Consider the following 26,564-nt stretch of genomic DNA (forward strand, 5'->3'; position numbering starts at 1 on the left):
TGGTTTAGTCCAAACTGAATTTTCTATATAATCGAGATATTTCAGAATCTCACATCGAATCCCCAAAATTTCAAACCAAGTTACAATCAAAACTATTGAAATGTAGTACCATGGATTGTTCAGGAGTAGTTTCAAATCGTTTTGATATTTTTATTTCACAATGTATTAATATGCATTCATAGTGGTACTGCATCACTTGCAGTTTCCACAATAATCATGTTTGAGTGTCAAATAAGTCGACTTAACTAAAATAGCAAGGCAACTAAAAAGCAACAATTGTCAATAGATTGGTTTTTCTCTAAAAATGGAGTGGTATATATATATATATAGATATATAGATATATAGACACACACACACACCCCAGCCAATGAAAGCTAAATGCCCAATCCGTGAAGAAAAGTAAAGGGTCTGTATCATTTCCGAAATCGAATGTGAGGCCAGGACAATTGCTTTTTCATCTCCATTCATGCCATGCTCCTCCTTTGCTGATATAATATTTTTTGTTTTTTTATAAGAATATCTTTGGGTTGGGTGGCCACTTCCGATCCATCCACTTATAGCTCAAACATATGCAAGCAAGGTACTACGGCCTACCGCGCACACAAGCAGCTCCGGCGCTTTTTGTAGCTGGCATCCTCCGGCGTTCACTAGCCATCATCGAGGAGTGAGACCGAACAGTTAACCGTGGCACTGGGCGGTTGCTCGGCGTACCTTTCCCTCTACAGGCGAACGGATGGCTGACGAGTGAGGAGTCTGAGGACGACAGGTATAGCCCTGAACCTGGGGAAACACTGTGTGAGCAGCAGAAGAGTATGCGTGAACAGTCTACAGGACGCCCCCCCTCTGGTAACAAGAAATAGCGCGTCGACAGCGACGGCACGAAACTGACGAGCGCCTGCGCTGGTCAAGCGTAGTGCGTAGAGCTTGAATTCTTGGTCTAGCTGAAACTGGAAGGCATGGCCATACTGCCCTCTCGTGCACTCACTGATGATTTCCCCCCCGGAACAAGAGCACCTGGGCACGAAGGTGAGTTGCTCGGCCGAATGACGCATGGCCAAATCTGTGGGGTACCCTTCATGGCCTCCCCGTGATTGGTGGTGGCACTCCTACTAAGTTTCTCGTAGACGTGCTGGTGCGTGCGTATGGGGAGCTCGAGTCGATGTCGGTCTCAGAATAGAATCAGGGATGGATTGCTCCCCGATGCAACAGCTTTGCCAGCTAGTACAGCGTCGTGAGGTCTACAGCGTTCTCGCCTCATCTTGGCTCGTTCTCTGCTTTCATTCCGTTCCAGCGTTCTCTCTTCTCCGGAACACGTCGATCCATTTTTCTAGCTCTTCGGTTTTCATTTTGCTCTAGCCGGATAGTAGGAAAGTTAGCTAGAGTAATGAACCCTACTACCCTTGTCCTAGTCACTCCTACGGCTACCCGGCTGATGAGATGAGCCCTTTATCCCTTCACGCCCATCACCCAAAGCCGGGGGCAGCGGCGAGCATGCGTGCGCGGAATGAGCCGAAGCAGACGAGCGCGACGGTGCGAGGGGCGGTCCCCTCCCCGCGCCCCCGGCGGCCGCGTCCCTTTCCCCTTTTCGGATTCCCCGCGACGCAGCACCGCGGCCTTGGCGCTTTGGCAGGCAGAGGAAAAAGGAACGAGTCGGTTGCCGCGTCGCCGTCCCCGCCACCTTTACCCGGCCACACACTCTCTCTCGCTCGCGTTGTTAACTTGTCACACCACCACGATCCTCGCCCCCGCCTCCTCGCGCGAGCGGATGCCCGGCCCGCGGCCATTGGCGCGCGCCGCCGCCGTTAGGTCGCGGGTACCTCTCAGCGCGCCTCCCCCCCTCCCCCCCCCTGCTGTCGTCGCCTCCGCCTCGGCGTCGACGCCGACCGCCGCGCACTGACGTGCGGTGCGGATACGTGCTCGCCGGGCGCCTGGACCACCAGTCGCGCGCCGCAGACACAGGTGCGAAGGCAACGGGCGGTGTGTCTGTACGGGACGTGACGTGACGGGTGGCTGGCGATCCGGTATCGCTCGACCGACGACGCTCAGTGTTGTGTTCGGTTTGGCGATCGATCGATCTCGCCGCGGTGCACCGGCGGGCCGGGGATGTATGCCTGGGCATCGATCGGTCGATTAGTTGGATGGTCGAGCGGGGAGGAATCGACGGGGCATCTGGACGGACAGTTCGTGTGGGGTCGCCGGGTCTCTTTAGCTTGGTGCCATGACCGTACTACAAGCACTGCCGGAGAAAGGCACATCAGTGCCGGTCACAGGGAGATTTAGTGCCGGTCCCTGTGACCGGCACTAAACGGCCGGCACTAACGTGACAGCCGTTAGTGCCGGCTTTATTGACCGGCACTAACTGGAGCGTGTTAGTGCCGGTCTGTTACTCCAGCCGGCACTAACTTGCCCGACCCTGCCCGGCTCCTGGCAGCAAGGTTAGTGCCGGCTGGTATAACTGGCCGGCACTAAATCTTTTTTTATTTTCCTTTTGTTTTTCGTTTTTATACGTATAGGGTTTAGGGTTTAGGGTTGATGTTCTTACCTTTTGTTTTTCGTTTTTCGTTCCATTATACGTATGGCTATGCGTATTTGTACCGTATGCGACTACATAATCGTACTTTTTGCATTGCACAGTAATATTAGGACAGCATATTACACTAATATTATATATATATATTCATCATGTATGGAACACTTAGGAGTTTAAAAGTACTTGAGATATTACAAATTAGTAAGAACATCAACTATAGTAATTTATCAAATTCCCCGTCGTCGGATCTTTTTCGGCGACGCTTGTACGGACATCGCCATAAAATTCGCCCTTAGGATTTATGACTTCATCGAGCAGGAATCCGCATATTGCTTCTTGAATTGCCCTGATCCGAGCCATTTCAATAAGTTCTTCTTTCATCCGCCAATGCTGTCACATTTTTCGAAAAAACATGAGAATAAAAGATAATGAATTAAAATGATGAGCAGATGTGACTGTGCTCACGTACATTGAATGCCTCCACTGTCATTTGCCCTTTTTCACTTGCAAAAGTGTTGATCCACTCGCATACGTAGTATCCACATAAGTTGTTTCCTTGTCCCTGTCTCCAACACTATGGACAAATGTGGGTTAAGATATAGAATTTTTCTGATGTTTATTACGAATGACATTAGTAGCGAGAGTATATTCATACCGGAAAATCAGTCACCCAACAAAGAGGCTCGATTTCACCTATGGGCAAGCCTATGTGTTTGCGGAGGTAGCGATGCCATGCAGTATTTACCACCTCGATGAGATCTTGGTACTTTGATTTATCTTGCCTTAACGAGTCGTACACCAAGACCTTGTGCTCCTCAATCCGAATACAAAGCAATATCCAATGAAAGCTGTGCATATACATACGCATAACCAATTAATGTTGATTAAAATAGTTATTAAATAGTATTATTAATAAGAAGGGATTGAAAACAAGAGGCTAACAAAGAATGACTCACTGATGGTTGTATGGCAAGAGAATGAAGGGACACATGCTATTCTTACGCAACCCCCTGTATATAATATTGACTATTTCTTCAGGGCTTTGCTCTACCGTTTTCTCGTGTATAATATCGGGGTCGAAGAACCCGACGTTATGGAAGTTCTTTTTTCGGCAAATTTGAATTTTTGACCTACGGGACACAAGAAAAACGGGGATCAGTCAACACACAAGGCTAAAAATAATGAAACGAGAGACAATACTCACATGCACCATACACTCAGGAGGGACTTGTCAAGGGCATCTTGATGGTATAAATCGTAAAGTGCTTCAAACTCGATATATACTTCACCTGCCTCCCGCCAGAAATGCTCATCTTTAATCCGGGCTGGGAACATCTCTAATTGATTAGCTTTAGATTGCACGGCATACCATTTGTGTAACTCGGCCATTCTCGTTGGTAGGAATGGTAATAACTCTGGCCATATCAAAGGTTCACCAAGTACAAACTTTTTCCTGCCGCGGGCATCCTGTAGGGCCTCCCCAAGCAATTGAGCCCTTGTTAGATCAGTTTGCAATATCATCCCAGCCATGGTCAACGGATCTCTTGATTCATCAGGACATTCTTCACGCGGCACTATCAACGAAGCGATCGATTGTTTGGACTGCTCTCCGAGCTGGGGAACAGTCTTTGCATTGATCCGTCGATTCTTGGGATTGTTATAGCACTTTCTGATCTGCCGATCATAATCCGACTCCCTTTCTTTCTCCTTGGTGGGATCTTTAATGAAGTGTTTAACGAAGTGTGCCTTCGCAGCCGGATCTATTTCTGGCTTCTTGTTCGCAGCCTCCCTCAGTAGCTTGCGCTTCAGCAAGAAGGTTTGAAACGATTCTTCTGCCTCTTTCTCTTCTGGAGCCTTCGCTTTCTTCTTTCTTTGCTGCTTATGAGATGGCTGGACCGAAGGTACCGTGTATGCCTTTTGTCGCTGACTCTGATTCTGTTGTGCGGCTGGTGATGATGCCGAAATTGGCTCGCTTTGTGCGGCTGGTGATGGCGGATCCATGCTGGGGTCCCGTGCAGGCGGTGGAGAAGGTGGGCCAACACTAGGATTCCTGTCATCAGGTGGCGTTGGTGATCTTTGCCTTGAGCACCGAGCGGAATCTGTGGTTGCTTGCACCAATCTTATGTCGCGCTTTGGCCACGCAATCCATGTGTGTACGGCATGTTGTAGTTCTGTTTCTTCAGGACTTATAGGGATCGGGAGGTCCAAGTCTTCCCAGCGTTCTTCAGTAATTCGGTCAACAAAGACTCTGGCGAATCCTTCAGGAATTGGCTGGCAATGTATTGTACTGCCTTCTTCTTGGACTTCCGCATAACCCTCAGCACAAACTTTGAGCTTTTTCCCATAAAGAACCAGAAGCTCACACTGGGTCCTAACGGTAATGTCGTCGATGGGGTCCCTCGTCCTGTCGGCACCCAAAGCAGGGTGCTCTGTGGAAGCAACACTGCTACGACGCTGGGAAGGGGTGCTGAACTCCACATTGGCAGCTGGTTGATCCGAGCGTTGCCCAACTGCTGCCTCAAGTGACATTATCCGGTTTTCTAGGCTACAGATCTTCTCTGCCACTACTGCCTTGCTTCTGCATCGGCTTCGGTAGGTTTCGAGATCTCCGGAAAAGCCATATTTCCACGGAACTACGCCCATGCCTCGGGTCCGTCCAGTGTGTTCCGCATTCCCAAGAGCGTAAGTCAGCTCGTCATTCTCTCTGTTGGGCTGGAAGGTTCCTTCTTCCGTACGCCTCATTGCCTCGTCAAGTCTTTGGGCAGCCTCTCTTAGTACGTCGCTAGTCACAAACATTCCAGTGTCGGGGTCCAGTGTGCCTCCATGAGCATAGAAGTAATACCTTGCTCGTTTGGGCCAACTCAAGGTCTGCGGTACGATTCCTTTTGCAATTAAATTATTTTCCATCTTTTCCCATTTCGGAACAGCAACCTTATAACCTCCAGGCCCAAGTCTATGGAAGTTTGTCTTTTTGCTAGCATTCATTTTGCCTTGAATCGAGGCTGCCATGCTGTCAGCACTGCGCTTGTAATTCACGAATTCATTCCACCACTCTCGTTGCTTCTTCCAGACTTTATCAAAATCTGGTGTGAGGCCCTTGTTCACAAAGTTTGCCACCAATTTTTTCTTGAACGAGGCGAACTGAATTGCCATCTTCTTAAATGCCCATCCCTTTACTTTGTCAGCTTTGCCTGGGGGAAAGTTGAAGTGCAACGACACCTCTTTCCATAACAAATCTTTCTCTGAATCTGGCACGATATCTTCAGGTCGATCAGAGACTTTATTTCTCTTCCAAAGCTTGTACTTTATGGGGACGTTCTCCCTAACAAGATATCCCAATTGATTTACAAAGGTCGTCTTAATTTGACCAGGGGCTAGTGGCTCGCCGGTTGCTTCGTTGATCTCCGTGATGGTCGTACATCCTACCATCTTCCTCTTGGAGCCACGTTTCCGTTTAGGCCTCGTCGATCCTGATGCCTGAAAGAATCGCAAATTTATCAAGCGGGTTGCTAGCAACTAGTGTACGTCACGGTAGGTACTGACAAAACGTTTATCCTGATGCCTGGAAGAATCACTAAATTTCATACCTCGGCTTCCTCGACATTTTCTTCTTCCTCCCCACTAATATCTTGCTCCTGGTCGCCAGGATAATGCAAGTTTAAAAATTGGCTGCCATCGTTCTCGTCCTCATGAAACTCTGGAGCTATTTGCCCAGTACTACCACAAATGAGCTCGTGCATTAACTCGTCTTGGTTGTCCGTAGGATCCATTTCCACTACACGAAACAATAAAAAAACATTAAGTATTTTCTAGTACTAATAAAATGTATGTATTTGCAAGGTTTAAAATGTATATATTTGCAAGGTTCGTACCCGTGCATTGCTACGGGCGATGAAAACAAATTACAGTAATACACAGAGTACAGGGAACACATAATACAATTAGACACAATATCACATAAATGAAAGAATAGCCGATGTAATCATATTGAAATGAAAAAAGCAAAAAAAAATAAAAAATCAACAGATCTTCCAGCAGCGTGATGCTTGATGATATCAACTGAAACCAACACATTAAACCCCACGTACCCATATTGACATTTGAATTATAGAAATGGTGTTCTAACATGGATTAACATTGAGCATTACACGTACATCAAGCATTGACCACACACAATATGTCATACAACATTTAGATCACCAATTACCGAAGAATATAACTCATATACCTCCTCCATCGACCTTCGAGTTTGTTCGACTTTTATCAGTATTCCAATTACCGAAGAATATAACTCATCTACTAATGATCAAAGTTGAGAAGATCAAGCAAATGCAGATGTAAACCTTCTTCAGCAGATTCTTCGGAGGGCGTGGAGGACAGCAAGTTCACCACCACAAGTAATCTGAAATTGTTATAAACACATTGAGATCAAATTAATGAATAATGTGCAGTTAGGTGATGCCTAGATACAAATTAGAAAAACTCACATGATGAGATCAAAGAAATATTTGTAAGATAGTACAAACATTGTGACTTTCACAATTCTGGAAATATGGACAGATTGTTTTTTTTTGACTTTGAAGCTATAAGTTTTTCATTTCACAAGTCAGATATGTATTAGCTACTCAAGCAAACCAGTCAATAGCATGGATGGTTATTAGAGGTGATTGTTCCCCCTACCCGCCAAGGCTGCGAGAAAATGTTTTAGGATATAACATTTGGACATCAAAATATATGTAACTGCATCCAGGTCACTCTTTCTTTCTGAAGACCACAATCTTTATTCAGTTATAATCTGCATGCGTCATGCCCCTACCATAGTAACTGTGAAAATCCGTATTGTTTTCTCTGAGTTAATAAATGAATTAGTTGATACATATGTTGTCCTTTTAGCATGTAAATTTCTGGCAATTAAAGGATTTTAACTTCACCAGTTTTTACTATTCACTATTGTATGAGCCTTTTGTATGTCTCAGTCAAGGAAGATCTATCCACAACTTTAGAACCATATTCTGCAGGCCCAGAAGTGAATATTTACCGTAGGACTGACACTTAGAATTTATACCTTCTGTTCATGTACATGCATGATCCATTGTATTAGGTTTTCTTACAATGGAAGGCTGCACATATATGTGACATAGCATTATTGTTGATAACCTTGTCACCTGATTGCAACGTAGCAGATGACATGCAACCAAGCAGTTGGGTAATCTTTTAGACTTTGAGCCTACTAAAAGTAAAACATATAGATACCTGATCAAATGTTTTCTGTACATTACTTGCAACAATTTTTTAGTTGATTCAAAACCATACCTATGCATCCAATTCCTGTATTTCTATAATCTCATGAAACACATGGCCATTCAATGAACGAGAGATTATATTTATTTGAGAACTCATTTTCACCTGCAAATATAGTTATTTGTACACCCCTAATGAAACTGGATTGGACCAGCTGAGACAGAGCTAGAAATTATACTAGGTTAGAGCCATAGAGTATGAATAATCATTTTGGCACAAAGGGACCAAATGCTAACTTCCTGACTAATCATCTTAAGATAGTAGTCTCCCTGGACAGGATCGTTGTATTATTATTTGGTGAGGCCACATCACGAGTGGAGATCGAATTAATGATGGAAAGGTAGTGTGTAACTTCCTGCATAAAATTGATGAATGCTTGCCCTACAGTGCCTTTGTGATTATCAGATTTCTTAACTTCAAAATTTTGATTAGGTGTTGCTTTGAGCACTGGTTAAAGAACTGTTTACTAATTAATTTGAGGCTACCATGGTACTATACTATGCCAAAATAAGTTACCGACCTTAATCTTGATCCTGCATTAGACATCTGAATATATAGAAAGCATACATAATTACCGAAGAGGGCGAGCGAGGAGGAGGTCCGGAGGGAGGGGTCGACGGTGGCTGGGGGCCGGAGCTTCGGGCACCGCAGCAATGGCGCGAGGAGATGGGTCAGTGGCGCGAGGACCTCGAGGCGGCACGGGCAGCCGGGCGGCCGGGCTGCGCAGGACGGGCCGCGCGCGAGGACGACGACGAGGTGCGCCGCGGCCGGAGCTTCCGGCGGCGGCAGCAACTGGGCGCGAGGACAGGAGCAGTGGCGCGAGGACCCGGCGGCAGAGGAAGACGGGCGGCCAGGCTGCGGGGAAGGGGCCGCGCGCGAGGACAACGACGTGCGCGGCGGCCGGAGCTTCGGGCGGCGGCAGCAGGGGCGCGAGGACGCGAGGGCGGCGGGTAAGTGTTGGGGCGATGTCGATCTGAAAACTGGGCGAAGGGGCTAACTTGTTGGGGGGATGGCGCGGTTAGTGCCGGCTGGTGTTACCAGCCGGCACTAACTTGCCCACGTGACGTCAGGTGGGCAACTTAGTGCCGGCTGGTAACACCAGCCGGCACTAACGTGGTCAACTTAGTGCCGGCTGATATTACCAGCCGGCACTAAGTTGCCCACCTGACGTCACGTGGGCAAGTTAGTGCCGGCTAGGGTTACCAGCCGGCACTAACGTGTCCGCGCTTAGTGCCGGCTAGGGTTACCAGCCGGCACTAATGTGTCATCCGCGCGGGAATTGGCGCGCGGGAACTGGCCACGCCAGTTCCCATTTTCACTAAATTTGCAGTATTCATAAATTTATTCAACATAGGCTCAATAATTAGAATAATATAACAAAAATTTATATCTTATTTTTAGCTACACAATAATTATAGTAATTATATGTACACAATAATAATAGTAATTGAAGTAAATTAACGAATATGCAACCATTATCAATTATGTGTAGCGTAAAGGGTTTATATGTGTATATGTTTCTGTTATTGATAATAAATCGAAAACACTTCATTTTGATCCATGCAAAATTCTTCAAAAAACTTTTCAATAGTACCCTATACAATGATGTAATCAATTCTCATATTACTTGATTATTTGTTTGTAATTTAATGTTTCAATGCTTCTAGTAATACAAAATTTGTGAATGTAAATAATATTTATACCATGCAAAAATATAATATTATCTGAAGATGATATTATGTCATAATTGGAGAAATAGTATCAAGAATTGAGATAAGTACGATGCGGTGCGTTACATTACATCACTGATTGAGAGAATTCAATACATAATTTAAAAAAACTACTACTCATTATCATTATGTACTGGAACATTGATAATCTTCCTTTTGACGAAAGTGCCTTGAGCGTGATCACAGCGTAAGTAAGGTGTGTCCTCTTTGGATAAGAGGATGCTAGGGTCAACGTCAACTGAGAATGGAGGAAGGTCATCAATCTGGTCATAATCTTCCGAATTGTCCGAAATATCCTCAACTCCAACAACTTTTCTTTTTCCTGGAAGAACTATGTGCCGTTTCGGCTCATTTCCAGCCTTGTCTGCTTCAGACGTCTTATCTGACTTCTTCTTCGGTTTGCTCGACATGTCCTTCACATAGAACACTTGTGTCACATCCTTGGCTAGAACAAATGGTTCATCTTTATATCCAATCTTTTTAAAGTCAACTATGGTCATCCCATACCGGTCCTTCGTTACGCCTCCTCCAGCCACCCATTCGCAACGAAATAAAGGGACAACTATGGGTCCATATTCAAGTTCCCATATCTCCTCTATGACACCATAGTAGTTGTTCTTTTCTCCATTACTGTTTACTATACACATACGGACACCACTGTTTTGGTTGGTGCTTTTTTTGTCTTGAGCTCTCGTATAAAATGTATACCCATTGATTTCGTACCCTTGGTATTGCTGGACAGTGATTGATGGTCCCCTAGCCAGCCATTGAAGTTCTTGATCAACTGTGTTGTTGCCCAATAATTTTCGTCTAAACCAGCCGTCAAAAGTTTTTATATGTTGGCGTGTAATCCAAGAAAGATTCTTTTGTGGATTTTCAGACTGTATAATATTCATGTGCTCATCAATATATGGAGCCACCTTGGATGAATTCTGAAGAACCGTGAAGTTTGCTTGGCTGAATTCACTACAAGGGATGTGCACATTACATTTCTTTCCTAGTGTGCCTTTTCCCTTTAATCGCCCCTCATGGTGTGACACGGGGAGCCCAATCGAATTGAGATCGGGAAGATAGTCAACGCAAAACTCAATGACCTCCTCGGTTCCATAGCCCTTAGCAATGCATCCTTCTGGGCGAGAACGTTTACGCACGTACTTCTTCAATACTGCCATGAATCTCTCGAAAGGGAACATATTGTGTAGAAAAACAGGACCCAGAATAGTTATTTCTGTCACAATATGAACTAGAAGGTGTGTCATAATATTGAAGAAGGAAGGTGGGAAGACCATCTCAAAGCTGACAAGACATTCGACAATGTCTTTCTGCAGCTTTATTAGATTATTTGGATTAATTGCTTTCTGTGAAATTTCATTCATGAATGCACAAAGCTTTACAACTGCCAATCTCACATTTTCCGGTAGAACACCCCTCAGTATAACCGGAAGTAATTGTGTCATCAGAACGTGGCAGTCATGGGACTTCAAGTTTTGAATTTTCTTCTCTTTCACATTTATTATGCCCTGTATATTTGAGGAGTACCCAGACGGGATCTTGATACTGTTCAAGCAATCGAACATGATTTCCTTCTCCTCTTTACTCAGATTATAGCTGGCAGGTTTTAAATAGTGGCGTCCTTTGTCTCTCTTCTCGGGTTGCAAGCCTTGTCGCCCGGCTAGCATCCACATGTCGCGCCTTGCTTCCAATGTGTCTTTTGACTTACCATACACTCCCAGAAAGCCTAGTAGGTTGACGCAAAGATTCTTTGATAGATGCATCACATCAATTGCGTTGCGAACCTGTAAGACTTGCCAATAAGGTAGGTTCCACAATATAGATTTCTTCTTCCACATTGGAACATGTCCCTGGTCATCCTTCGGAACAGGTTGGCTACCGGGACCCTTTCCAAATACTACCTTCACATCCTTGATCATCGAGAACACACGCTTTCCATTACGGAACAGAGGCTTACGACGAGTTTCGGACTCTCCTTTGAAATGCTTCCCTTCGGTTCTTAGGGGGTGATCGGTAGGAAGGAATCGGCGATGGCCCATGTATACGCACTTCTTACAGTGTTTCAAATAAATGCTATCGGTTTCATCATAACAGTGGGTGCAGGCCATGTATCCCATATTCGACTGTCCCGAAAGTTTTGCAAGTGCAGGCCAATCATTGATGCATACAAAAAGCAAAGCTCGGAGGTTGAAAGACTCCTGTTTATACTCATCCCACACATGTACACCTTCTTCTTTCCAGAGCAGTAAGAGATCATCCATCAAGGGTTGCAGGAACACATCAATATCGTTGCCAGGTTCTTTTGGCCCTTCTATAAGCACCGGCATCATGATGAACTTACGCTTCAGGCATAACCAAGGAGGAAGGTTGAACATACATAGGGTCACGGGCCATGTACTATGAGCGCTGCCAAACTCACCGTACGGATTCATTCCATCCGCACTTAGAGCAAATCTTATATTCCTTGGGTCGTTGTCAAATTGAGGATACTCTCGGTTAAGGTTTCTCCACTGGGACCCATCTGCTGGGTGTCTGATCATGTGATCCTCCTTACGGTCTTCTTTGTGCCACCGTATCAACTTAGCGTTGTCCTTGTTTTTGAAAAAGCGCTTCAGACGTGGTATTATAGGGAAGTACCACACCAACTTTGCGGGAACTCTCTTCTTTACCGGCTCCCATCAACATCACCTGGATCATCTCGCCTGATCTTATACCGCAATGCGCTACAAACAGGACAAGCTTCCAAGTTCTCGTATTCGCCGCGATACAGGATGCAGTCGTTAAGACATGCGTGAATCTTCTGCACGTCCAATCCAAGAGGGCAAACCATCTTTTTAGCTTCGTATGTTGTTGACGGCAGTTCATTACCCTCAGGAAGCATGTTCTTTACAATCTTTAATAGCTCACCAAATCCCTTATCGGTGACACCATTACTTGCCTTCCATTTCAGCATCTCTAGCGTGGTACCCAACTTCTTCTGCTCCGGTTTGCAATTAGGGAACAACGGCCTTTTGTGATCCTCCAACATCTTCTCAAACTTTAATGCCTCCTTCACAGTGTCACTGTCTTTCCGTGCATCAAGCAACGCCTGACCTAGCTCGTCAGGTGGCTCCTCTTGTTCAACATTTGCTTCACCCTCGTCCATTGGTTCATCTTGAAAGCTACCTGTTTCATGAACCCATGCCCAATCTGGAAGATTGTTATCACCATCGTCATCTTCTTCATTATCTTCCATCATAACTCCAACTTCGCCGTGCTTAGTCCAAAGGCTATAGTTACTCATAAAACCATTCAAGGCCAGGTGATTCCATAGAGTTTCTCTTTTCCGAAATTCCTTTTTATTTTCGCAAAGACTGCATGGACAACACATTAAACCCTTTGGCGACCTATTTGCCACTGCTGCCTTGAGAAAAGAATCTAAACCCTGAATCCACGCCGAGGTGCTCCGGCTTCCGTGCATCCATTGCCGGTCCATCTGTACAAATTAAAAAAAATCATGCTCATTATCTCTAAAAACAGGTTACTATGAAGTAATTCAAAAAAATGTAAATGTGTCATAGGCCACCTATCTAGTAAATTTAAACTAAATAGCAAAATAAATTGGCACAATAACATATACACATGTCACCATAAAATAATTCAAAAAAATCATTCTAAATGTGTGATGTTCAAACTATATAATAATCATTCTCTGAAAAGCAACTAATCAATTCTACCTTGCTCAAATTAATGAACAAATTAGTGAATCATGCTCATTGTCCCTCATCCTTAAAATCCCTAAAATTATGCATAGTAACATATACACATGTCACCCCTCTAAACTTTATGCCCCAGAAAACGAACACACCCTAAATCGTGGCGAGTACTGCGAGTTCTAATTTGCGGTTGTTCTGGGTCATTTTATGTGATTTTACAAGTGCCCTGTTGCTTTGTTGATGACTTGTGTTTTTGCGAGTTTGTTGGTGGTTTTTGTTCGTGGTCGCGGTTGTTCCGGGTCGTTTCTGTTATTTTACAACTACCCTGTTGCTTTCTCGTGACGACTTGCGTTTTTGGATGTCATTTTCGAAACCTCTAAATATGGTTTTGGGAAGGATTTTGATGATTCTTAAAAAATTTATAATACAATCATGTGCCCACTTCACACCCTCCCATTCTTATGTATTAAGTACATAAATCTCCTTGCATTATGACAATAATATCCATATATATTGTTTTGAGAAAGTTTTATTTGCAGCCATTTGGATTTATTCAGTGCAGTGACATCTAAGGTTATTGTGCAATTTTTCATAATATATGCCATACCATTGCTTTGATTCGAGTTCGAATTGATTGGGACTTGGGAGCAATATCAACCCAATGAGATATGGCATCATTCCTTTTGTTGGATAGGAAGAAATACATCTAGGACATGTATATTGATTGGAAATATACGAAATCTTTATCAACTTGCATTCAATAGTAGCCGTACAGTTCGAAAAGTTCTACAGTGAATTTCCTCTGTAGTTTTACTCAAGATTTATTTGCAAAGCTTTGAATTATACATACATCGGGATATTTATAATTTGCAGAAATTTTTCTAGAGATTATTATATGGCTTGTGCATTTATTGTGTGCGGGTTGTCCAATAGATCACGACCCCCTTTTTGTACATCTTGCTATGGTGCATTTGCTTTGTCGGGATTGATTTCAGTTTGTTGGGCTTGTGCATGTAATAACTAGTGGGTGCCCTGATTTGTTTCGTATTGTGGCCATGAACCCCACAACACCAAGTCTATTTGTCATGTTTTCATGAATTAAAGGAAAAGGTATTTCTTCATACTTGATATGAGATGGTATACATGGTTTTGTTTCTTTTTCATAACATTAAAAGTCCCTCATCCTTAAAATTTCTAAAATTTTGCACATTAACATATACACATGTCCCGTGAAATAATTCAAAAAAATTATTATAAATGTGTGATGGTCAAACTATCTAGAAAACCTTCTCTAAAAGTAACAAATCGATTCTATTTTGCTCAAATTAATGAACGAATCGGAAATTATGCTCATTTTTCCTCAACCTTAAAATCACTATTTTCTTTATCTAGAAAGCATGAAACAAAGAATAAACACCGTGAAAGAAGAGTGGAAGAAGCTACTAACCTTTGGTGCACTTGAATGGGTGAAACTCTCACAAATTTGGGGAAAAATGGGCAGCACCTCCCCTGTAACACGCCATGAGAGCGAAGGAGGGCTCGGGAAGAAGAAGAGTGGCAAATGAAATGGAGGGAGGGCTGGGATGTGGTGGCCGGTATATACGGGGCAAGTTAGTGCCGGCTGATGGCTTTAGCCGGCACTAACAGTCTACGTTTAGTGCCGGCTAGAGCCGACAGCCGGCACTAATTTGTAATTGACCAAGTTAGTGCCGGCTAGATATGCCGACCGGCACTAACGTGCGTTTCGACCGTTGTGGCAGCCGTTTGACAGTTGGGGGGATGGCGCGTTAGTGCCGGCTGGTATTTCTAGCCGGCACTAACGTGCCCGTCTGACACTGTTGAGGCACGTTAGTGCCGGCTCGTTTTTGACCGGCACTAACGTGCTGGTACCGATAGACCGTTTTCTAGTAGTGTAGGACGAACAGCTGACATGGGTGCGGGACGACGCGGCCGCCCGCGCTACCTGATACTCCGCATTAGTATCTGGATCTGCTGCACCTGTGGTCCTGAATATATCCTGACAAAACTTGAAAACGGTGTGCGTACACGAGCTCGATACCCGTATACGCGAACGACAGCTATCATTTCGTATTTATGATGTGATAGATGCAGGCGTCGACGTCATGCTCCTATACGTGTACGTACGTGCCCGTGTCGATTTCTTCCCCTGTCGTCCCACGCCGACACAGGTACAGCACAGCTCATGCGTGCATGCAATGGACGGCTAGTATTTGGGGACGCCCCCATCGTGACTGCCAGGGCACCGCGATGCACGATAAGGACGCGACGCTTCGTGTCGTTCGTCGTACTAGTATATGATATATATATAGACATGCCTGGGCAAATAGTAATAAGAATATAATAAATTAATAATGGTATCTATACTATGTTCGTCGTCGTCACAACGTTGACAAAAGACGCCTGCTCCTGCTCGAGTGTCAAACAAGTTTCTCGTCAGAGGATCACGTCCAGCTGTGCGTTTAGCTAGCGTTAGCGTGCCTGGAGAACCGACTCCTCCGAAACTTGGCTGTTCCAGCGTTGGAATTCGGTCGGGGGGTGTCGTGACACGCGCTTCCTTGCGGCAAAAGGAAGGCTCAAGTGGGCGCGTGCGTGGACAAAATCACCAAAGGCGCATGTGCATTAGAGATGGTCAATGGGATGGGACGGGGCAATATCAGTAGGCAAGCAACTAGGCATGACAAAGTTGGTGCTGATGATAGAACCTACAACTAGCCATTCAGATTCTAGAAAAGCTAGCTAAGTAGCTGCACATCCTTTTCTGGGTTCTGCACGTCTCATTGCGTGTGGCTGCACCCCAGGGCACTGTAAAGTTTGTACGCGGGAGAATACTTTGCGGTATCTTGGCACGTAGTAGATGGCTGATGACTGATGAGTTGGCACAGTAGACACGTACTAATACGCGCCACCCTAATCGCGACGTCAGAAGCGCAACGCATTGACCGGGCCCGGCCGGTCACGGGCACTGTACACGCCTACTGTGTCGGGGTCCCCGGCGGCCCGGGCACGGCCAGCGCCCCCACGCTCAGCGGAACCCGATGCGCGTGTGATCGAACTGCGATCAACTCCCAGCGTGCCTGCGTGGAGACGCGCGCCCTGCCCCCGGGCCGGAGAAGCGACGAGCAGCACGACTGGCGTCTAGCGCTGCATGCATGCCCGGCTGCCCGCATCGATGGTGGGGCCGTTGATCGAGAAGTGGTTGGGTTTTTTCCTGGGTTCCCGTGGCCACCAGTATCCGTGTCCGGTGCCCCCCAAGTCCTGGTAGGCAGCACTAGGCGGTAGGCAGGCCTCTGTTCCTTCACAGTACGTGGGCAGAAGCGAAGCCAGCAGGCAGCGCATTGGATGTTTAGGCTATCTCCAACCGTCGTTCTCTGTATTCTTCTCTATATCCTTCATTTACAGAATTCTCTACAAGATTCTCTCCTCTATATCTTATTTCTCTCCAACAATATTCTCTAAATCTCGTTCTCTATACATTAAACCCTATATTAGAAACGTATTTTATTCTAAATTTTTATACGTACGTATTTATCATACCTCAAATGCTATGGACATATTTTATTTTTATTTAATCCAGTGTTTAAAACGTAAAGAAAAATAAAGAAGAGGAGAGAGATCTCTATATATAGAGGAAACCTGTAGCGTTCTCTATTTTAGAGGACCATTTAGAGAACGCTGCTGGAGCATATAGAGAACGGAATCTTCTCTATATATAGGGTAGAGAACGGTTTACGGTCTCCCGTTGGAGATGGCCTTGCTGCTCGTAGCAGTACCGGCCAGTTCGGTTTTGGGACCCTGCTGCACGACCGCTCGGCGAGGTACAGGTCGATATTGCCAAAAGTTCCAAACAGTCTCGAGTATCGAGTTACCGTGTGGTAATTACTGGAGCATGTAGGACTGTACAACTCCTGTTTGTTGTGAATGTGCCGCGCAGCTGTTGCGTGTGTTACCACATGTAACGGCTAGAGTACAAAACGACGCCGAAAGCAGAACCCTGATCTGCGATCGGTTGGGTGAGTCTTGGAGAGGGGCCAGGATCCTCACAATGATTGTGCTTCAATTCCCCGAACCGAAGTACACAATTCTCTAGACATCAACCGGCGGCAACAACCAGCAATCAACCAGAAACGGGATGGAGGCATCAATCACTCGTTCATCCTGTCATCTTAGAAAGATCGATCATTCGTCGACATCGATCAGAAGCTCCGACTGACGAAGTTAGTTGGTACACCGAATGCGCAGCCGTATATGATAATGGAATGATGCAGGCATGAAGGAAACGAAATGACGCCTCGGGTTTATGGAGAAGTGACACGAACATATTGTTCGGCGCCGCGCGCACCTAGAGATGCGGATCGATCACTGATCATCAGCTCAACCACCGTCGTCGGAAGACACTACTATGCTCTGCTGGAAGCCTCCAGTTACAGTATTACTCTATTTTTGCAGTGAAAACCTAGATGTTCATAGCCGGCTGTGCCCACGGCGACTGGCGTCGGTTGCAGTGTGGTCAGTGTCAGTTTGGCGGCAAAAACTGTTTGGTGTCGGACACGCGATCGAGGAGGAAGCTCGCCGCACGCCGGGGGTCCGGCACTCGTGCTTCGCTCGCCGGCGCCGGCGTGCGTGCGTGGGCGCGAAGAAACTCATCCGAAAAAGCAGCACAGACACAGAGACGACTGCGCTGTGGTGCCATAAATTTCCGGGACGCTTGTTTGGCAACCTCCGACCTTCCTCCGTGCCCCGGGCCCGGGGGTCCCCCGTCGTCGCGGGCGATCTATCTGACGCCCAGATGGACAGGAAATCTGCGCGATTCTGCGGTGGAGAACTACATTTGCGTTGAGATCGGTGGCGGCTAGCATTTCTGAAGAAAAAGCAGCTCTTTCAGTGAACACGACGCTAGTCTCCGGTAGTCTTTCGAGGTGTACGTCTTGCACAATCCGACTCGCAAGTGCCATCAGAGAACTGTGTTTTTGACTGCACGGAGCACCACTGCTTCAAGCAACATCGTTACGGCTGCTTCGATGACTTCAATGCGAGTTGTTTAGTCATGCTAAAAGGGGAGCTCATCTTTGGAGCCAAAATCAGGTAGTCTGTACGCAACATGGCTTGTTGGATTCGTTCCATTCACGCAGGTGCGCAACGGTCTATCCGACGACTTCCTCTCCTTGAGAAAGAAACAGCTTTGATCTTCCCTGCTACCTCATGCATCTAATAGGTGACATTAGACCATATTTGTTCTTTAAAAACATCAGACCATATTTCAGATGCCACTGTGGACATGGACAGCAAACCTCTCCTCTTTTCTCGATGCACGATCACATTCATGACAATTACTCGAACCAGACACCATCTTCAGAGAGCTCTAGGTGAAACACAAGTGGCAGTTTCGGGAGAAACTGTTTGACTCCTGGTGCTTACGAATGACCTCTCATCTCATGCATGCAACTGTGCAAGCATCGGCCGGGCAACTGGGCAGGTACGACGCCGCGCGACAAGCGAAGCCCATGCCCGGCCGTCGGCTTCCGTGCTCCGAGAGACCCCGACCCTCCTCCTCGTGTGCCGACAGCACAGGCAGATCGTGCAGGCGGCAGCGGTACGATCTGCAGCGTCCTTTTCCCACGGGCGTGACACCCCACTGCCACGCAGTCTGTTCGCGAGTAAATGTCCTGTCTGTCAGGGATCGATGCCGAGCGTGCGACAGCGATGTGGAACGGGACAATCATCTCCTCGCTGACAGCAACGCCCCCGCCTCGGGCCCGGCCGCCGCGCGGGCGCCCGCCGGGTGTCAGCTCCGCCGCGCCGGGGGGCTCTAGCCTCTCGCGCCGCGCCGCGCTCGAGCGACACACGGTGTGGGTGGCCAGATGGAAATGGACACGGCCCCGGCCGGCCCTTCCGTTGGGACGTCGTCCATCGTGCGATGCGAGGGGGCGCGATGACTAGTCCAACTCCGGTTGCAAAGTGCGGAGCACTAGTTTATGAGCGGCTTCTATCGTCGTCGCGGCACTGTACTGCCAGCTGCGCTATCCTGAGCAGCGGTGCTTGTTTCAGCAAGCGTGCTCTGCTGAGAAGATTTGGTTACGAGCTTCGAATTCGAAGTGTAAATGGTTACCTTTTGTGTAACTGCGATGCACGGGGAGCTCACGCCACGCACAGGACACGGCTGGTGGGGGTGGGTGGGTGTTCCATGCAGTAATCCCCGTGCGTGCACCGTCCTCTTTGAGCTCTTTCTAGCTTCTACCGGACTTCGTGTCGGTGTTTTTTCTCTCTTTCGCGATCGAGTTGGTGTCGGTGCCCGGCGATGCCGTTGCAACGGTCGATCACGGAGCGCCTCCGATCCGATCCCTTCGGCAGGAAGCCATCACCAGGTGGAACGCCCGGCATGCGTCCTGCCAGCGCCAGGCTGCGCCAGCACGGCAACACTGTGACGCGCTGTCCGTTCCCCGCCTCAGTCCGGACAGATGGGTCAGGTGAACAAGCATGGCACGACGCCGGGAGCCCGGCCGTCGGCGTCGCAGCCGCAGCCGGATCTCGAGCCGGTGCCACCCATCACAACGGCGTGCGTCACAGGCTCACAGTGAGTGTGCGTCTGTGCTCTCCCGGACAAATATGGTTGTGGCTACTCCGCTAGCTACGCAGTGTACGAAACCCACACGCTGACTTCCACAGTTTTTTCAGCCAAGAAAACGACGAGGTAATGATCGACATGCCACAGCTTGGCGTCAATCATCGGAAGTCTTCAAGTTTAATCAGAAAAAAACTGTTCTTAAACGGCAAGGGGACGAGGGGAGATCGAATCTCCGGTTGTTGGACGAACTGCCATCAGGCATAAACCTGCTTAGGAGTAAATAACAAAGCTGGTTCTCTCGTCCTAGCTACACGCCTAGAGAACAGCTCTAGCGGGGCACGATCCAGCGCTTTCGAGACTGGAACTTCCCAACTAATGCCCGGCACAACGAAAGGCTGCTGCTAAATCAGCTCAGCTGATGGGCGTGTTCCAACAGATTAGAGCTTTTCTTAAAGACTCGATCACAGCACTAAATAAATGTGGTCATCAAGTTCTGCAGCTGCGGCTGTACATACCGGTGGCAACATCTGTGTGAACGGAATAGAATACAGTACGCACAGTCAGCTCCAGCCTGATGTGTTGATGGATGAGGATGACTTCTCCAAACTGCAAGCTTAAGATGACACCTGATCCGAAAGAACTGCAGGACACATTGATTGTTCGTTTAGGAACGAGAGATCGATTTCTCAGAACCTAATCAGTCAGTCATGTGTTGGGACTGATGATAACCTGTGGGGTTGTCCTTGGATCATGAAGGCTGCTTTTTTTAAAAAAAAATCGGACAACCAGCGGTTACTTTGTTTGAACCGAAGGTCATGGCTTCATCCGTCGGTAGCTTAAAATACTCTTCAGAAAATAACCGTCTTTTCTCTGGTGATTGAACGAACTGTGCCCCCACAGTCGCAGCTGTGCATCTTGGATTTTAGAGCCATTCGGCTGCAGGACCTGACTGTTGCTGGTGGCTTGATGCTTGCACGGTAACGGACATGGCACTGAATTTCGTGTCAGAATTTGTTTGATCCGTGTCGGGAAGAAATGAACAGCGAAAACTGTCACCGCTGCTGTGAGGAAGATTGATGATTGACCGGACAGCGGCTCTCACCTATAAATTTAATGCCATCGTAATTGACCCATAATGGCCTGATATTGGCTACATTAATCCTCTAACCAAGCTGGTCACATATCATTAGACCTAACGAAGTAATTGAGCAGCTTAATCAGTATTTTTGCTCAACAGAACAGTACTTGTGTTAATTTTTGTTATATGGGATTACTTGAAGCAAAGTATTCGGGACACGCTTATTTCCAGCAAAGATGAAGATGTGCTCTTTTGAAGTTTTCTTAGATGATCATGTAGAGTACTACTGGGGCGTCTTAGCGGCGGAATCGGCGTGGTGGTGGCATCGCGGCCGGCGGCGGGATCGCAATTGGCGCGACAGTCCGCGAAGTCTACCGGGTATGTGCAGCGGAGTGTTAGTGACGCCGCGGTGGCGTGGCTTATGGCGTTGTTTGCTGCCACCTTGTGGAGGCGCACTAGCAGCGCTATGATGGTGAGGCTGGAGGCGCCAACCGTCTTTTTACACTGCGGTGACGATGCGGATGAAAACCCATCCCTCCTTGGGACGGTGTCGACGGCGCTATTAGTGTTGTGTCCTTTCCGAAGGCGGCGTCGGGCATCTCTAGCATGGACCTTGGCTCCGGTTGACGGTATCGGCCATTTTTCAGCGTGGTGGTTTCGGCTTTCGTCGCTCAGCAGTGGCAGGGCATCCCTTCTCTTTCTCTCTTTTCTTTCTTTCTTAAAATAGTGAAAATACAAAAAAAGAAGGTAGCAAGTGGTGGCGGTGATGGTTTAGGTACTGCAGGGTTGATGCTCGAGTGGAGACCGGCTAGTATGGCTGAGTTTGAGTTGTGCGGAGTATTGTTGTGCGGCTTGTGTCGATAACCCAATTCGACCGCCCAGAGTTGTTGTGGGTAGTGTCGATGTTCCCATCCGACCGATAGTTGAGTTGAGTTGAGTATGCGTTAACGTCCCTGTCCAACCTCCAACCTGCTCGTGTTGTTTTTTCTTCTATTTGTTGTATTGTCTAGTCTGGACTTCATCTTCTTTTTAATAAAATTGGCAGCTTTCCTGCATGGTTCATTTAAAAAAATTGTTGTTTTAGAACATTCATTGAGTTGTCTGGACCTTTTTTTTTCCCTTGTGGGCTTACCTCGTTGGCAATCTCGGTAGCAACTTGCGATCCACCCAAAGCTACATACACTTGCCTGTCCAACGGGCTATACCGTGGGCCGAATTCACTCACAACGGAGAACCAGCCTCGTTTTGGTCCACAATCATCTTTTTCCGGAAGGCCGACAACATGACGGATTGGATCGGCACAGCAGCAAAAATGCTGTGCCCCTAGAAACATGGGCCTAATTTCGTAGAGGCCCATTCCGCTACGAAAGAAAGCCCGTGATGAATTCTCGGCACCGTAAGCACGTCTTGGCCCAGGTTGCTTGGGCGCGGCTCCGCTTCCATGTGGACCACAGCACCAAGCGTTTTCCTTGCGGGACCGAGACGTCGTGCCTTGCCTTCACCTACCACCACAGCCTTGCCTTCCACTTCCATGTGGACCACGCACCAAGCGTTTTCCTTGCGGGGCGTTTTCCGGTGCCACAGCCGCTGCAGCCCAGCCGAGTGACGGGCTGGCCTCCATTGGATTCCACTCCGCCCGACCCAAGACAAGTAACTGACGCCACAATAAAACTCGTGTTTGACCCTATCTCGCTGATCTTGGGACCTTTGCTGAGCACGACCAACGTGTCGTGTCCGTAGAATTCACCATCCCGTGGCTCAAAACCCTTCGTGCTTTGGCTGTTTCCATCAGCCACCACCAGCATCCTTTTCTTCTCGAGGCACCGTACACCACTCGGATTGCTCCAAGCGGAGGCAACTCCACCTGATCACCTTCCCCCGGCTCCTCCCAATTCTTTTCCTCACACGGCCACACTCGTACCACTCCAGGTCTCCAGCCTCCAATCCAGTCACCGTCCGTGCAATCTCTGTATCACGGTCACGACTGCGCTCCTGGAATGGCGCCGTGCCGCCTGCTCCGAGCCGGCTGGCGGCCTCAACGCCCGTGCGGCTCTCGCCTTGCCGCGGCGCTGTGCGCGGCCGTGGTCGCGCTGGCGCTGGCGCGGGCACCCGCCGCGGACGCCACGTCGGCGTCGCTCCTGGGCATCAACTACGGCCGCGTCGGGAGCAACCTCCCGCCGCCGCAGTCCGTGCTGCCGCTGCTCGAGGGCCTCGGCATTGGCCGCGTGCGGGTGTACGACGCCGACCCCGCCGTGCTGCGCGCGTTCGCGCGGACCGGGGTCGAGCTCGTCGTCGGCGTGCCGGACGAGTGCCTCGCCGCCGTCGCCGACCCGGGCGGCGCCGCGCAGTGGCTGAAGGAGAGCATCGTGCCATTCCTGCGGGATACCAAGATCGCCGTGCTCACCGTCGGCAACGAGGTGCTGACCGGCGGCAACAGCTCCGCGCTCTCGCGCGTCCTGCTCCCGGCGATGCAGTCCCTGCACGGCGCGGTGGCCGCGCTCGGCCTCGACAAGCAGATCACCATCACCACGGCGCACAACCTCGGCGTGCTCGGCACGTCGTACCCGCCCTCGGCGGGGGCCTTCCGCAAGGACCTGCTCCCGTACCTCTGCCCCATCCTGGACTACCACGCCAGGACCGGCTCGCCGTTCCTCGTGAACGCGTACCCCTACTTCGCCTACTCCGACGACCCCAAGGGCGTGCAGCTTGACTACGCGCTGCTGGAGCCGGGCTTCGCCGGCGTCCAGGACCCCAACTCCCGGCTGCACTACCCGAACCTCCTCGTGGCGCAGGTGGACGCCGTGTACCACGCCATCGCGGCGGCCAACACCGCGGCGTCGCGGGTGGTGGAGGTGCGGGTCTCGGAGACCGGGTGGCCCTCCGCGGGGGCCACCAACGAGACGGGCGCGACGCCGCGGAACGCGGCGCGGTACAACAGCAACGCGATGCGGCTGGTGGCGGAGGGCAGGGGCACGCCGCTCAAGCCCGGGGTGCCGCTGCGCGCGTACGTGTTCGCGCTCTTCAACGAGAACCTCAAGCCCGGGCTGGCGTCCGAGCGCTACTACGGGCTGTTCAAGCCCGACGGCACGCCGGCGTATGATCTCTCCTTCAAGCTGCCGCGCGACAACTCCACCTTCGGCTATGGCGGCGGTGGCAGCGGCAACGCCAATGGCAGCAGCGGATACTTTAACGGCGGCGGAAACAGCGGCGGCTACTACGACATCTCGGCTGCGGTGCGTGACCCTCCGGTGAGCTCCGATTCTACCCTGCTCCCCCAACTGTTCTTGCTTGTAGCGATCATGATTCAGCTCCTGCTGCTTCTCTGAAAAAGGATAAGATACTTTAGGTGATTGCATCAGGTGGAGCTGCTTTAGCACTCGAGAATGTCGGGCGGTCAGGCGGTGACCATCATCCGAGTACACGTCGTAGGTTGACCATACTCTGCGCGAGGAATTTGATGACGCGATTACAAACTTTGCCGCACGATCAGCGCCAATTATTTATTCCCGATACCCCCAGCGTGCAGATCCTGCGAATCGGCAAAGTAGACACTTGAATCGCCATCAAACGCGATTCTGTTGTTGCTAAGGATGCAAGTGGATATTTTTTGGATTAGCTGATTAATTACGATAGCAGCTCACTTTAATTTATTTTTCCTCTTAAATTATTTACGCATAATATTATTTTAATTTATTTTATCAATTTTTTAGATCAATGATCCAAAATATATGTAATTTGCATTCAGCTGTTGCTGATTCGCTGGATCGAGTGTCCTTCGTACACGGCGTCTTTGTTTAAAATTCTTAAGGATGCCTGAATGATCTAAAGATCTTCACATAGTTCATACGTGCATCCTGTTAAATGTAAGGGCGATTGGGTGCCTGCAGAAACCAACACCAGATCTAGAAGTTTCTCTGCAGCGGGCTACTTGTTTGGAGGTACCCCTGCACTACTGCCACTACACAACACAGCACCTCCACGCTCGCACCAGGGCCGCAGATGCGGTCCAACGCTTGATGAAATTTCTTTAGAAATGGGCGCTGACGAGTGCCACCCGCTACTTTTCCCGGATTGATCTGTTTGCTGTTTCCTCTACGGATTTTGCTCATGATGCTCTTCCTAATGAGGCGCGCCTCGTTTGTTTCTGGCTGTGGTCGACAGGGCCGCTGGTGGCGGGCGTGGGCGCAGGCGGCCGCGGCAGCAGGCGCGGCAGCCGTGCTGATGGTGGCGGTGTGAGATCACGGCGTCGTGCCGCCAGCACTGCCTTGATGGAATGGCAGATCGTCAGGGGTGGGTAGGTACATCATGTAGGATCAGGATGGTGCCGTCCTGGGGGCAGCGGCATGCCGGCATTGACGACGATGACCTGATCTCGCGCTGCTCGTTTGCTGTGGTTTCTGAGACCGAGCCGTGCCTCTGCTGGGTGACCTGATGCTTTTGGTGGCAGCTAAGCACTCTTAGTTTGAAGCAGCATTGGATTGGATCAGTTTCCAGCTTGTGATTGCCTGCCTTCTGGAAAGCCTTGCAAGCTAGTGGTGGAACCCCGGTAAAATCCTAAAAAATTAGTGCTGCTTCGTTCTGGACACTCGAGGTTGCATTTGCATCTGCGCTCGGTGAAGCTAGTTAAATCTTTCTAAGCTAGCGAGTCTAACAAACAGAACGGATGATGAGAAGGGGGAGTGACTTAGAAGAATAGTAGAAGAGACGGGACGCCCGTGGTGAGTGAGCGACATGTGAGCGAAAAGCTACCGGCCGTTCTTCGTTTTCTAGAGGCGCCAAATCCCAGCAGAAACGCACTCTGTTACCGCTTGAACAAGCCATTTAGTTTGGCCAAGAAGAGCGGACAGTTCCTGGAGTAATTCTTCGCATGGGCAGTACCACACATAGGTTACTAAACAAAGGTCGCATCCCAAGTGGCCGAGTCCCTACAGTCCTGAAAACCTGTGGCACGCACATGTGCATGGTAGTGCTGTCGTTCCTTTTTGGCAGTTCCTTGGCTGCATTCTGATTCGCTCCAAGAACCAAACAGGGCCACAGGCATAGAAATGGGGCGAATCTTGCCTATCGTACGCATCTTCACTGTTTTAGACGGGGGCGGCGGGGCTCCTGAGTCCTGACGATCGTCGATCACTCCTACTCGTATGCGATGCTCATGGAGTCATGGTAGAGCGCAGTAACCTGTGGGTTCACGGAACCCGTCGACCGTACCGCCGACATCGACGATCATCAATTGAACCGAACGAAGCCGAGGGGCGCGCGCACCAGCTGGGCTACACCGCGAGTAGGCCCAGGGGCGGAGCCAGGATTTGACCATAGAGGTGGTCAAGACCCCGAGTACAAAATGGTCTCTTAAAAACATTTTCAAAGTACTAAGTATAGAATATATACGATTCCAATATAGCATGACCAACAAAGTTACTCTAGAAATGGGGTCCTACCAATCTACCATGGACAATGTCCAAAAAAAATGAGATGAAAGGACAACTACATCTTAAAATATACTCTTATCATCTCGTGTTCTTGTATTTGATACTCTCTCCAATTCATCTCCAATTCATTGCAGGTCGTTTTGTCAAATCTATTTTTACTATATATCTAGATACAGTGTATATCTAAATGTATAACAAAAAGTTA

The 26,564-nt window shown here is 48.5% G+C and overlaps 1 protein-coding gene across 4 annotated transcripts; it reads left to right on the forward strand.

Moving 5' to 3' along the window:
• Positions 1–22,779: 22,779 nt before the first annotated feature.
• LOC112875705 (glucan endo-1,3-beta-glucosidase 10-like) lies at positions 22,780–25,495 on the forward strand. 4 transcript variants are annotated; one of them, XM_025939646.1, is made up of 2 exons: positions 22,780–24,178; positions 24,277–24,542. In XM_025939646.1, the coding sequence occupies exons 1-2, from the start codon at positions 22,928–22,930 to the stop codon at positions 24,484–24,486; spliced, it is 1,461 nt and encodes a 486-aa protein (XP_025795431.1). In that variant the 5' UTR covers positions 22,780–22,927; the 3' UTR covers positions 24,487–24,542. The 4 variants fall into 4 exon arrangements, with proteins under 4 accessions (XP_025795431.1, XP_025795435.1, XP_025795434.1 ...); XM_025939650.1 differs by having other exon boundaries at positions 22,782–24,178; positions 24,290–24,453; XM_025939649.1 differs by lacking the exon at positions 24,277–24,542 and adding an exon at positions 25,092–25,495 and having other exon boundaries at positions 22,783–24,163.
• Positions 25,496–26,564: the final 1,069 nt, after the last annotated feature.

The sequence above is a fragment of the Panicum hallii genome, chromosome 9, assembly GCF_002211085.1.
Source record: "Panicum hallii strain FIL2 chromosome 9, PHallii_v3.1, whole genome shotgun sequence".
Lineage (NCBI taxonomy): Eukaryota > Viridiplantae > Streptophyta > Magnoliopsida > Poales > Poaceae > Panicum > Panicum hallii.